Source organism: Nothobranchius furzeri, chromosome 11 (genome assembly GCF_043380555.1).
Source record: "Nothobranchius furzeri strain GRZ-AD chromosome 11, NfurGRZ-RIMD1, whole genome shotgun sequence".
Classification (NCBI taxonomy): Eukaryota; Metazoa; Chordata; class Actinopteri; order Cyprinodontiformes; family Nothobranchiidae; genus Nothobranchius; species Nothobranchius furzeri.
The window spans coordinates 53004611-53018577 of NC_091751.1; the positions used below are offsets into that span (position 1 = coordinate 53004611).

A 13967-nucleotide genomic window follows, 5' to 3' on the forward strand; every position below is an offset into this window, starting at 1 on the left:
GCAGCTTGATATATTTCTAGAGGGGACTATAGAGCTCCGGACCCCACGTGACTCTCAGTTAGTAGACGCCATATTGGCAGGTAAAAGAATCTAAACAAACACGGATGTAAACATGAACGTGAACGGGATCGGCTTGGACTTTACTTCGTCAGAGTTTACTTCACTCTTTAAAACCGAAGAAATTGTTTTATATAGTCAGAAATTAAATAGACTAAACATCTCCGACCCTTACCGTGACCCTGGGATACTTTTTAAAAACGCCAGAAGCTGTCGGAGCAGACTTCTTACCGGACCTGGCTGGGGAACCCCTTGGGATTCCCCCGGAGGAGCTGGCTAAACCAAGCTTTAGGCGGCTGGGGAGAGGGAAGTCTGGGACTCTCGACGCTACTGCCTGCTCCGATGCCAGAAGCTGTCGGAGCGGACTTCTTACCGGACCTGGCCGGGGAACCCCTTTGGATTCCCCCGGAGGAGCTGGCTAAACCAAGCTTTAGGCGGCTGGGGAGAGGGAAGTCTGGGACTCTCGACGCTACTGCCTGCTCCGATGCCAGAAGCTGTCGGAGCGGACTTCTTACCGGACCTGGCCGGGGAACCCCTTGGGATTTACCCGGAGGAGTTGGCTCAGGTGGCTGGGGAGAGGGAAGTCTGGGACTCTCGACGCTATTGCTCCCGCAACCCGACTCCGGATACGCGGATGAAAATGGATGGACAAATAACAGATTTACACGTAAGTAGTTTAAATAGAGTGCTGTGCTGTTTAAATGTATAAACTGAACGCCAAGAGAAATCACTAGTTAGATTTTTTTTCTGTGAATAAAATAAATATGTCAGGCAGGAGCGTCAGGATCTGTCTGAGATCTGTCTCGGTGACACAGATAATAGCAATCCAAAGTGCTTTTTATGTGTGATCTGACAATTGATCAACCATTGCTTAAAAATTAAATACAGCTTAGCTGGTTAATTGCTGTGATCATAAAACACGGCAGCACGCAGAAATCACGAGGAAACGTTTTACGTGACGTTTACTTACTGCTATGAGTAATAAGACAGAAAAAGCCACGCCAAAATAAGTTTAGGAAGCCCGCTAAGAATCGTAATAAAAGCATTTAAAATAAATACCATACACAGTTGAGGAAACGATGGTTTAAGTACCTGATATGAAGTGGTCGCTGCATAAGCGAAAACCTTTACTCTCGGGGTCCCACAGTTTCATTTTAGCCCGGTCACTAGCGTGTTTCATTACAATGATCCAATGTTTGCGGCGCTCCGGATCTTGGGGAATCCTGTAGATGACTCATTCCTTATGTCGTCCGCGTCTGTTCTGCATCCTGGGGCACAACAGGAATCTACCATATTTCCCGTCTGATTGCGTTTTCTGACAATAACAAATAGTCCAGCTGCGGGCTTCTGCATGCCAAGATGGCGCCGTTTCGATTTGAACTGTTGCATGCCGGGAGAAGTGACGTCAACTCCCGGAGCTCTATTGCTTCTAGTTCTCAGTTAGCATTGCTAGCTCAATGTTAGCCTTTAGACTGCTTTACCCTTATTAGAATTAAACAAAAAGATGCTGTTTCTTCTTACGGGTACAAGAAGTAACTTCTGGGTCGCTCCCATTTACTGGCTTCAGATCTTCAAACAAACTCTGGAGGATTTTGTCTGTCGGTGTTGAATTACAAATGCCGTCACTGCAGCGTTAGCTCAGCGCATACTTGGCAGCTTCCTGGGCTTACTGACTGTAAACAATAACTGCGTCCCTTTTATTGAAAGGAGAAAAAAATGACCATCCCCAGCTGGCTGAGAATGAAATCTGTTTTAGTGGAACCTTCCTTCAAACAAGATTACAGTAACATGTGTCCGGGATTAGAGGAAGTGTAGTTGTTTGCTGTCTTCCTATTGTATATTTTGCATGCCGTGTCTGTCACTTAATTTGTAATTTAGACACAGATCATATAAAATTTTAGAGGTCCTGCCCCAAGTGGAGGAGTTTAAGTATCTCGGGGTCTTGTTCACGAGTGAGGGAAAGCTGGAGCGTGAGACTGATAGGCGGATTGGTGCTGCATCTGCAGTGATGCAGGCGTTGTACCGGTCTGTCGTGGTGAAGAGAGAGCTGAGTCAGAAGGCGAAGCTCTCGATTTACCGGTGGATCTACGTTCCTACCCTCACCTATAGTCATGAGCTTTGGGTAGTGACCGAAAGAACGAGATTGCGGATACAAGCGGCCGAAATGAGTTTTCTCCGAAGAGTGGCTGGGCTCTCCCTTAGAGATAGGGTGAGAAGATCGGTCATCTGGGAGAGGCTCGGAGTAGATCCGCTGCTCCTCCACATCGAGAGGAGCCAGTTGAGGTGGCCCGGTCATCTGGTCAGGATGCCTCCTGGACACCTCCCTGGTGAGTTTTTATGGGCACGTCCAACCAGGAGGAGACCTAAAGGTAGACCCAGGACAAGTTGGAGGGACTATGTCTCTCACCTGGCCAGGGAACACCTTGGGATTCCCCTGGAGGAGCTGGCCCATGTGGCTGGGGAGAGGGAAGTCTGGGCCTCTCGACTTAGGCTACTGCCCTTGCGACCCGACTCCAGATAAGCAGATGAAAATGGATGGATGGATGTTTTTCAGAACTTTTCACACATCCTGCATCAGTTTATGCAATTAATTTGTTTGCTCTAAATTGTGTGTATCTGCAGTCAAACATTTGTCTCCAAAGCAGCTTTCTATGACTCTATCTGTCATGAGACACTACACAGTTAAGGGTGGTTATATTTCCAATCACAGTGAAACCGAGAACAGCTCTGGGATAAAAAAACTCAACACGCTCAGACCACGGCTCCAGAACCGAATGTAATCCGACGCTCAGGCAGCAGGGCGATAAAGAAACTTGTTGCCACACTTGGCTCAGCTCGGCATTAAGGGGAAATCATTAGAGTCCGGCTAATACCAAGTGGAAAATGGTGCAAAAATGTGATTATGTCAGGCTGAAACCAAATCCATTATGTTTAAGGTATTCGGAGAGAGAGCTGCCGTAATTTCCTTATTCATTTGAGTGATGTTCAGAGGAAATTAGATATTGCTCGACTCCCTCCAGACGTGGACTGATTGATCTGTTTTCTTTTCCATCCAATTAATTTGTCATTTTGTAGTGTTGTGCTGCCTGTTGACCAAAACCAGTCTGCCTGTAGTGTCATTTCAGCGAATGCAAATGCTCTCAAGTGTTCTCTTTCCTTCTTTTCTTGATGTTGATGCAGTGCATCATTTATAACTGCATGGATTTGTTTCCATAAATGCATTTTATGCACTTTTTCAGAGTTTAAGCAGCCATTTTTTAAAGCTAAAACTGCCAAAACAAGTAATTTCTGCTAAAATCTATCATGCTGTACTAGAAATTCCCCCGCAGGTCACTTCTGGTACTCTATCTCTCTGTAAAAACTGAGGAGAAAACAAATTACTTCCCTCCAGTTCTTATATACAAAACAATATGGGGCCATCCAGTAAATTTTCTGATTACAGTGTTGGATTAATCCTTCATTGGAACTAAAAGTAAAGCCACTCATGGAAGTTTACTGCATATTCCTCATTAAGCCATCGCTCACAGCATCATAAAGATCTCAAGGTTGCACCGAATCGCTCGGATTAAAAATGCATCTGCTGTGTGCTTCAAACGTAATTACAGAGTTCCATAGGATTCAGGGTTTACGCATTTGTGAAAGCCAAACCCTCAGATGTATTACACCTGTTGTCATCATTATAGCTTTTATTTCAGGCCTCTCCAATATTTCTCTTACCACCCATAATGAGGGATGTAACAGGATTGGCATTTGCCAGAGAAGGGGAAAGTTGTACCGTCAGATAGAGGTGTAGCTCCATCTGTAACAAGACGATAGGGAAGCCGAGCCGGGCCCGAGCTCCCTGGCTCCGTCCTGAGGGGAGCGTTAAAGCAGTCAGGCAGTTCACAATAGCTCCCCAACAAGGTGAGCGAGATTGGAAGACATCTATCAGGGAGGCTCGGGCGGATGCCAAGTGACTTGGACCTATTTCCCAGGAGGTGCTCAAGCCCAAGAAAGGCATTTGTGAACCAGAGGAACGAATGATGACAGGAGAACGTGTTTAGGGAGACTGCTGGATGCCCATGTAAAATCCTCAACAAATCCAGCATTGTAAGTCATAAACAAAAGCATCAAACTATTTATTTGTGGAGTAAATCAAGGAATAATAATCAAAAGTGATGAGAAAGCAAAGAAAGGAGACATGATTTAATAAGGCCACGAAGCAACCTATTCTTGTTTTTAATGAGTTTTTCCACATCTGTGAAACAAATATTCAGTATTCCAGATACATTTACTCTTATCGAGGTTACATTCATTATTCAAACCATCAATCAATGAGCCTCCAGCGGTTATTTTAGAGCTCCAGATGACTCATCATTAGTAAAAAAGAAAATTAATTGAAAAAGCCCTCTTTGTTCAAACTTCTTTTTTTTCCTCCACCACTTAGGTGAGTGTACCTTATAAACCCATTTTCAAATGATTGCAATATAAAGTTAATTACACACAATGGCAGTGGGATTCAACATGAGTGTGAGTGTGCGTGCTCTGAGCCGTGTTTTAGAGCTGCTTTGAAGTCGCATACCCCGGTGACGATGACCTATTTCCCATAAATACAACTTAGCCCAAATGGAGTAGCAGTCTGAGTTTTCACAGTGAGAGAGGCTGTGTGTGTGTGTGTGTGTGTGTGTGTGTGTGTGTGTGTGTGTGTGTGTGTGTGTGTGTGTGTGTGTGTGTGTGTGTGTGTGTGTGTGTGTGCACTAACAGAGTTCATGATGGAGATTTTAACAGACTTTGACCTGGGAGCCTCTCACTCTTTGTGCTGCAGATAAGCCAATATTTTGCATTTACCAGAACGCTGCAGAGATGTGTCCCCTGAGAGCATTTCAAGCATGAAATCACACACAATGTTCAGAGCTTAATGACAAGTGGATGTGAGCTGACTGAAAATATAAATCAAGTGGAAGTGTTGTGAAAATATCTGGTGTCCTCTTTTTTCTATTTATTTATTTATTTTTATTTTTTGTAGTTGTGATATTTAAAGTGAAAATGTGTAGTTTTTTTTTTTACCAATAATCTCTGGAAATATCCATTGAAATGTTGTTGTAAATGAATTAAAAGATGCCCAGTACTAGAAAAATATTGGCAGTTTCATAACATAAAAATCAGGTCTAAAATACATGGGAGCGGGTCTAAGGGTGTTTCTCAATGCCAGGAAACCTTTCCTTGATGTCTTGGCCTCGTCCCGGTTGTTTAGGAGCTATGTCATCAGGAACAGCCAAGGCATGTTCCAATGTTCAAGTTCTACTGAGGCGTGTGTTCTCCGTTTGTTAGATGTTTAGCTAGCTGAGCAAGAATACACGGGAGGTGTCTTGTAGTCTAGCCTTGGTCAGAAATTTCCCAGCACCGTTGTATTTTCAAAAGGATGGCGGATCAGAAGCCGGGAGCTACTTCAGGGGCAAATTTCAAGTTTAAATGTAAATCGACTAATTTAAAAAGTTTTTTTTTAGATCCAAAGGAGTTATCTATGGTTGGCTGGTTAGCTTAGTAGTTGCAGCTTCGGTGGCTAGCGGGTAGTAACTCACTTATGTGAAAACTTTAACTGTTTTCACATCAGCAAACACATGTTAAATATCAAATATAAAACTGTGCTTTTTACAGTCAAGGGTCAGGATTTGCTGGTTTAGGGAAGAGTCCATGGTTCCATCAGTTACAGAATTGTCCAAATTCTGAAGCGGCAAAGCAGTCCCAGACCATCTCACCACCACCACTGTGCTGGACTGTTATGTACTTTTTTTGAAATACAGTGTACGTTTTTCACTGAAGAGATCCATAGGTTCCAACATGTTCATATTTTGTCTCGTCAGCCCACAAAATAATTGTTTAAAAGTGATGTGAATCTTTGTGTTTTTTTTTTTTGGTCAGAGGTTTTGACCTCTGCAGTAACAGCGGTAGCTCAGGAGGTAGAGCATGGTTTTAGGATCGATACAGGCACCTGGCAGAGAATGCTGCTGTTGTGTCCTTGAGCAAGACATTTAACCCACCTTGTCTGTTGGCGGTGGTCGGAGGGACAGGTGGCGCCTGTGCTCGGCAGCCTCGCATCTGTCGGCGCGCCCCAGTGCAGCTGTGGTTACAATGTGGCTCATCACCATCAGCATGTGAATGTGTGTGTGTGTGCTTTGGCGACTGACCGTTTGTGTTGTAAAGTGCCTTTAAGTGCCTCGTTTAAACCTTAATTGGGATTAAACACTTGTTAATAACTTCAGATTTGACAGATATTAAAGGTGTGGTTTACTCATTTATTCAATACATTTGTAATGTTCCTACTGCTGCGATGGACTCGCTCTCTGTCCAGGGTGGACCCCGCCTGATTGCCCATTGACCGCTGGAGATAGCCCCCCCCCCCCCCCCCCCCCCCCCCCGCGACCCCACTTGGACAAGCGGGTTCAGAAAATGCATGATGGATGGATGGATGGATGGATGCTCCCTTGTGGAAATCCATGCCTTCAGAGTGATTTCAAAAAATAAAAAACTACCATGCTCCTGTTCTGAGATCCAGAATTAGCTGGTGCAGAGGCGGGCTGAAAACAGGATTGCCCATTATTATTTGCTCTCACCTCGCAGATTGGCTAACATAATGTGTGCAGCCATGTTGCAAAGTCTGCCATGTTCCTGGGCAGAGGTGAGTCACACCATCTCCCCTCATCAGCTCTGAGCTAATTCTCCACAGGTGAGGAGCAGAGGGAGCGGCAGCTGATTTTCCAATCAGGGAAGCGGGTTCAAAAGGAGGATGGAGACACATCACTTTGCCGGATGATTGCACCAGTTTTGGTAGTCCCAGCCACTTGCTTGTTCTTGTTCGCTCGTGGTTTTTGACTAGCTCTCTGATTATTGGATTTATGACCTCAGACCGTGTATTGGATTACGTTTTTGGATTTTGCCTGACGTCTGTTCCCTTCTGCTCAGGACTCTCACACAATCTACTCCACCTTGCTGTCTTCGAACATTGGATCTCTCACACCACGTCCCATCCTCCTCCGTGGTTCCTGTTTGGGTCCCTCTGCTACCTCACCCCTCCTGGAGCGTTTCATTCTCTGCCCAGCGCCCCCCCCCCCCCCCCCCCCCAGCTCCCCCCTCTCTCATTCATTCCGAACGCTACAAGGACTAGAGCGGCACCGCTCTCTCACACAGGACTTCCCTGTGTTGTTTTCCGTTCCCATTTTGTAATAAAGAACTTTATTTTACCAATTCTGCCGACAAGTTATGATTCTACATGTCTTGGGTTAAACACTTGCCTCGAGTCATGACAAAGTCACATCACAAAGACACTCTCCGCTCTCTCTCCTCACTGCAAAAAAAAAAAAATAAAAAATTAAATAAAATTTAAAAAAAGAAATTAATTAAATAAAAGCCTTTCTGTGGGTGGGTACAAGCCAGAAAGGGTGAGGCCATGAATGCAAATTCACAGTGTGACATAGACATGTGAGGATTTTCAAATCCTGGTATTTCACAGTTTATTTTTTTATCAGAAGCCAATGACAGAAGATTTTTTTTCAGCCTGCATGAAATTTTCAGAGTGACTGATTATAATCAGAAATAAAACAAAAAAAAAAGCTTTTTCAGTTAACCACACCTTTAAACACAAATCTGTGTTATGCCACATATTTGCAGTGCTGGGGACATTTCATTACATAATGTATGTATAGTTGTATACATTACCTCAGCCTCTGGACTCAATCAGTTGGTAACGAATACATTTTTTCATAAACTGAAAGTCAAATGATTGACTGTTTTCATTTTACACCTGGAGAAAGCCAAATTACAGGTGTGCGGTCAGACTGCCCTAATCTTCAGCGCCACAGAGAGGCACTCGAGCTCCGTCCTGCTGGGACCGGATTACAATCGTTTTGGGGGAATTACTTTATCTTATTATTTATTGATTTGACATCCCTGCGCGTGAAATCACCAGCTGCTATTAACCAGTGGCTCCAAAGCGGAGCAGCAGCGCAGAAATCTGAGCGAAACGGCGCTGGTCACTTCTCATGCAGAACGCGTGTCTCTCCGCGTCCTTCACACTTTTCCTGCGTGAGGACAGGCAGACGAAAGCAGGAGGAGAAGAGGGGGTTAAAAAGAAAAAAGGAGCTGGTGAATCATTATCACTGATTCTTTTGTTTTGTGGACAATCCCTGGGAGTCTGCTGAGGATCGAACATCCGATGAAAACTCGGCAATTCCGCCTGCTCTCGCTGTGAGGAGGCATCAGGAAACTGAAGAGGGGAGACAACGTGTCCTGAATACAAAAGAGGAGAACTATTGACACCAAGACTCCCGTCTCCCGCGCGCCTGGACAAAACGGAAAGGACAACGTTTCAAGATTCAATCTTCTTATCATTCGATCACTTTGTGACTCCCTCAGAGATGCTGATTTAAAACCTTTGATTTCAACGCTTCATCCTACTGAAAACGGGCTCTTCTCCCATCGTCCCTCCCTCTAAGCGCTCGAAGCCCAGGCAGGACTGACATGCTTTAAGTTGGACCCGAACCGGACCTGTATTATGGCTTCGCTGTATCAAAGATTCACCGGGAAGATCAATACCACCAATTCGTTCCCGCACCCACCTGAGGCCAGCCGCCTCCTCGGTGGACAGGTCGCAGACGAGGAGAACGGAGCCAAGACCTGCCAGCAGCTGGCAGACGGCAGAAGCCACGTCCAGCACCGGAAAAAGTGTATCCGGGAGGACGAAGACGTAAGACACATGTTGTTTTCATTTACAAACACCTCCATCTATCATGCTGAACTCTGAGTTAGCTGGAAAATTATCCCTAAAGTTATAATTAAGTGATCTGACGTCACATACATGCTTGAGTTTTTAATCCCTGATTTATTTTTCCGATAAACTGACCCTAATTTTTGGTCCCAGAGGCAGAGAAAATGTCCAAGGAGGCCTGCAGCCTCTGTCTTTGGTGTATTTTTAGAGACTGGAGGTCAGATTATCGTGACAGATTTTTCAAACATCCACACGACTGTGAAGTGTTTAACGGACCCTTTTCAATCAGATCTGCTGCAGTTTTTAAGCCTTTGTGTGAGCAGAGCTTTTGGACTTCCTTTGGCGCTGACCGTGGTGCTGAAACTGCACAGAGTCCCTCAGGAGTGTTTTGACTTCAAAAAGAGGCAAATATAGATGTGTGTGAGAACACTCCGCGCTATTTTTAAGAAAACCAGACAAGGTGTGTTGGGTGTTTGTGTTTTGGAGAAAATTGGGACATTTGGATGAAAAATACGTGGAAACATGACAACAAGAGAAAGTCTTGGCTCTTGGCTTTTAGGTAGTGTTTTTACAATTTCATTGGAGTTAATATAAGTAAAATATATTCCATCCCCGAATATGAACTGTTTATTCAGTCTGGTTTGCCACTTTCCTCTTCTGAGAGCAAACACACTGCAGTTCATAAATAATCCCTTTCATTTAAAAGCATAAATACCCAAACACTCCAGTATTCCTGTGATTCATTTTCAGTTTGCAGTTTCCTTTACAGTTGATAGTACTTGGCCTTGGAATTAAGAGATAAACATAGCCATCCAACAAGCATCATCAAAGGTTTTGCTTGGGTTACAAATGGCTAAATATTCTGCTTACATGAAGGATTTATCAAGTGACTGGTAAAGATAGGTGGTGTTTGTTTACTACATTTAGAGAACAAGTCATATTTTTTTTATCTTCCTCTGAATTATTTATCTCTAATTTAAGGAGATGTCTGCAACAGGCAGACGTGAGGCTGTTCAGGCTATCAACAGCACAAACAACACCTTCTAGGAAAGTTAAGCTCATTGCAATTCTTATTTTTATTGAGCAAAGTGTCCTACATATTATGCGCAGATGTTGCACTATTGGACTTCTAAAATATTGTTTTTTTCAAGTTTGTGCTGTTAACCTTGAGGTCTCCTTGAGTCCTGAGGCTTTTCTGATTCGTGCTGGAGCATGAAATTGCCTTTTGCCTCTGGAGATGTGGAGTCCATTTCATGAAGCTCTGTTTCCAATCACTTCCTTCTTGAGAAAAGTTTAAGTAGACTTGTTGTTCTCTCATATTTTTCTAGATTTAAATGCTGGAAATATTTCTGCAGAGATTTCAGGATGCAGAGTTTGGAGCTCACTGGGTGAAGCATAGGGGAAACTAGATGTTTGTAAACAGCTGCCTAATTTTCTTACCCACAAGCTTAAAAACATCAAGCACTGTTGTTTGTCTGCAAAACTCTCTCTCTGTGTGTGTGTGTGTGTGTGTGTGTGTGTGTGTGTGTGTGTGTGTGTGTGTGTGTGTGTGTGTGTGTGTGTGTGTGTGTGTGCATGTGTGTGTGTGTGTGTGTGTGTGTGTGCAATGGTGTTTATGGTGGAGTGAGTTTGAGTCACCCAAGAGAGGACAGACATATCAGCAGCAGTTCTCTCTCTTTTACTGCAAATACAAACCCAATTAGCTGTTGGATGTAAAGGTTGAATGTGGCAACGTTTTACCTTCAGATCAAAGCCTTGGAGCTCCTACGTGATCCCGCCTGCACCAATTCTTTTTTTATGAACACATAACAGCAGGAAAATGTAAATACTTCTTTTCATGCCTGGTTATAGAAGCTGGCATACACAGTCCACACATACAACATCTTATCATTCATACAATAACTAACATTACAGAGCCGCTTTCTTTGGTAGGATTTTTCAGAGGTAGCAAATAAAACAGTTTTATGTCTATATTAAGTGAACATTGACTACACTTAAAGAACATTATAATGTAAATTTAGCCCTCAAAAGCAGTTAAAATAACTCAAAAATGTTTTGTTGTAAAAGAATAACATCATTTTTTAGGGGAAATTACTTTCTGTCATGAAAAGGAAACACATGCACCAAAATCACTAAAATGAAGTCAAACTCTCTTTTGATATAAAACGTAATTATTCTAAAATCCTAATGGTGTGGTTTAATAATCTATTTAATACATTTACAGTGTTCTCTAGTGTAAATCAATGTCATATGAGTCATTTTTAAAAAATGCTATGATGCAGCTGTTCTGAGATGCAGAAGATTGTTGGTGCAGAGCTGGGCTGAAAACAGCAGGATTCTCATTATTATTATTATTAATGATATGCACACACATTGCTTCTGATATGCAGAGCGCATTCAGCCATGTTGCAGGGTCACTAATACCGACACTCTGTGCTCTCTCTCTCTCCTCGCTGCAAAAAAAAAAAGAAAGAAAAATGACTCCCTGTGGGCGGGCACAAGCCGAGATGGGCGAGGGAATGACCACAAATTCACAGCGTGACACAAATATGTGAGAATTTTTAAATCCTAGCATTTCACCACCTACTTTCTAGCCGATGCTAACACCGAACATAGAGGTAGAAGAATGGAAGAAATGTTTTCATGCTTCACCCTGCATGAAAAACTCAGAGTGACTGATTATATTTTGACCTAAAATAATATATTCTTAAAATGTTTTTAAAAAGCTATGGCTGCTTTATTATTTTTAAATAACTACTGAATTTTCACTGCAACTATTATTAATATTCATTAGATTAGCTAGAAATATGACTCCTTAATTTCAGAGGATCATGGTGCTCTTTTAGTTCCTCGTTTGTGATTGAAAATGCACTTAAATATCTTTGAATGAGTTTAAAATTACGCAACACTTCTTTAAAACTAGTTAATGAAACGTAGTTAAAATGCTCTGTTTTAAATTTCTGTGCGTCGGGACGCTGGAGCACCGACAATAAAGCTGATTCTGATTCTGTTTTCATGTTTTCTAGTTTAAAGACTGGTTATTTTATATACTGTAGAGGTGTGCTAGATGTTTGAATATATAAGATTTTTATGTTATGGCAATGATTTAAATTTGCTTTGAAATTTCTAGGTGCTAAATAAGTGTTTGTGTGGGCAAAATATTGAGAATAACATTATATACTCCCTTTGTGAAAGACAATTTGCATCCTTCACTGCAACTTAAATCAAGTTTTTTCCCCAGAAGACATTAGACAACCAAACAGATTGACGAACTCCTTTTTGCTTTCTGATCTCACAATTGTGCTTTAAGATCGTCTCTACCCCTTTAAGAAAGGATTCCTCAGCTTCAGTCACCTTTTAATTCATGTGGACCAGCTGCCTTTCCCCAAAACTGTAGACATGAACAAAGAAAGTGTGCCGATTGCAGAAAAAAACAGTTCAAAAGACATCTACCTGACTGACTGGAATGTGAAATTTTAATTCAGATAAGACTGCCCAGAGCTTACACACACACACCCACACACACACACACACACACACACACACACACACACACACACACACACACACACACACACACACACACACACACACACACACACACACACACACACACATGCGCAGACACCATGTATTCTCACACCTTCTGCTTTGAGATCCCCTAGATCTCAGGAAGAGAATTTGGCCTGCTTCCCAAATCTGGGCTTAGGTGTGTGCCGCCTTTGAGGTCCGTAGCTGAAATAAATCAGCCAGACGGAGCTCAACAAAAGCAGCCAGATAAAAGGAGGAGGGCAGTGAGGGTATTAGGCTGGACCCATTATCTCCGCAGCAGGGTTAACAGTTTTCCTCAGGTGATGACTGCTCACTGAGGGGTTGCTTCTGGACATGTTGCTAATCTACAGTGATCGCAACGCGTTTCTTTGATCACAGCTGAGCGACCGCTGGACACGTCAAGCATTTGGATGTCATGGACTCATGAGTTAGACTAACTCTGTTTATACATTTAAATGACATCTATTCAAATAAAGCTTGTGTGATGAATATGAGACATGTTGCTGCTTTTGAAAAACCTGCTGATGCCCAGAAAGGAAAAGGTTAAAAACGATTCAGGACTAGTTTTTTACTTGGTCTGACAAAGGTAGCTCTAAAAGTAAGTAAAACGCTTTTGGATAATGTTGGATATAATTCATCATACAGGTCCTCAAAAACACCAAATGTCGGCGCTGCAGCATTAGCTCACAGGGGACAAAACAACCCCCCACTCACTGATGGTAAACAGTTATGCCCCCCCCCCCCCCCCTTCTTTTGTTTTGATAGGAGAAAAACTGACAATCCTGCAGCCAGCTGGATGTGAAATATGTTTCAGTATATCCTTCCTTCCAAAATGACTGAAACATTACTCTTTTGGGATTTTCTCACTATATTCTTACATATTGCACCTTTAAAGAGGTAAAACCAGAGCAGACAGATGCTAATCTTACAATTGCAACTGCTCAAACAATGAATGCATCAAATACGGTTACAGTAAAGTCGAATTTCTGATCTTAATATAATAAAGTTGTTGTGGAGGGACCTATAATGGTTCTTTTGAAGATAATCTTTCAATTTTCCAAAGTAGAAATAAATAAGAAAAGTTTTACTTGATTCAATCTGACCAAAAAAAAATCCATTTATTTATTTATTTTCTTGAAAAAAATCAATTGAGTATATTTCAAGAACTAAGGGTTATTTGAGCTGGTGTGGTATCAAAATAAAGGTACAACTCTAGAGATTACTCTAAATTTTTAAAAAGCAACAATTATGTCACTGTTTGAGGGTAACAGGATTTAGAACACATCAGAAATGAAAAAAAAACCTGTTCCGTCTGAAAAAAAATCCACTTTATGATGTTAAAATTCCTTCTAAAGTATCTAGATGCAGCCTAAAACATTTAAAAATTCACAGAATAGGATCTGAACATTTGCTGACCCAAAATTCATGCAACAAACAACTAAGTATAGAAACGCTAGAAAGGTGTTGGTTGATAGAAATACAGGCGGACACCATTTTAGGCACAGTTTGGTACAGTTTGTGTCATTAGGAATTCCTCAGGTGTTTTCCCCTCATTTTTGTCTTATCTTAGAAAGTTATTCCATCTAAAAAAATGTTTTTGAGGGTTTTTGGGAAA

General features: G+C 42.2%; 1 protein-coding gene across 3 annotated transcripts in view; it reads left to right on the forward strand.

Moving 5' to 3' along the window:
• The window catches only part of LOC107383946 (A-type potassium channel modulatory protein DPP6), a 99081-nt gene that overhangs the window by 12293 nt on the left and 72821 nt on the right, over window positions 1-13967 (forward strand). Inside the window, exon 1 of one of the 3 annotated variants that reach the window (XM_015956872.3) lies at window positions 7914-8779. The exons of the other annotated variants lie outside the window; for them this stretch is intronic. Coding sequence (XP_015812358.3) covers window positions 8588-8779 — 192 coding nt within the window. The 5' untranslated portion in view covers window positions 7914-8587. Of the gene's footprint in view, window positions 1-7913; window positions 8780-13967 lie in introns of those variants that run through there. 3 annotated transcript variants of the gene reach the window in all.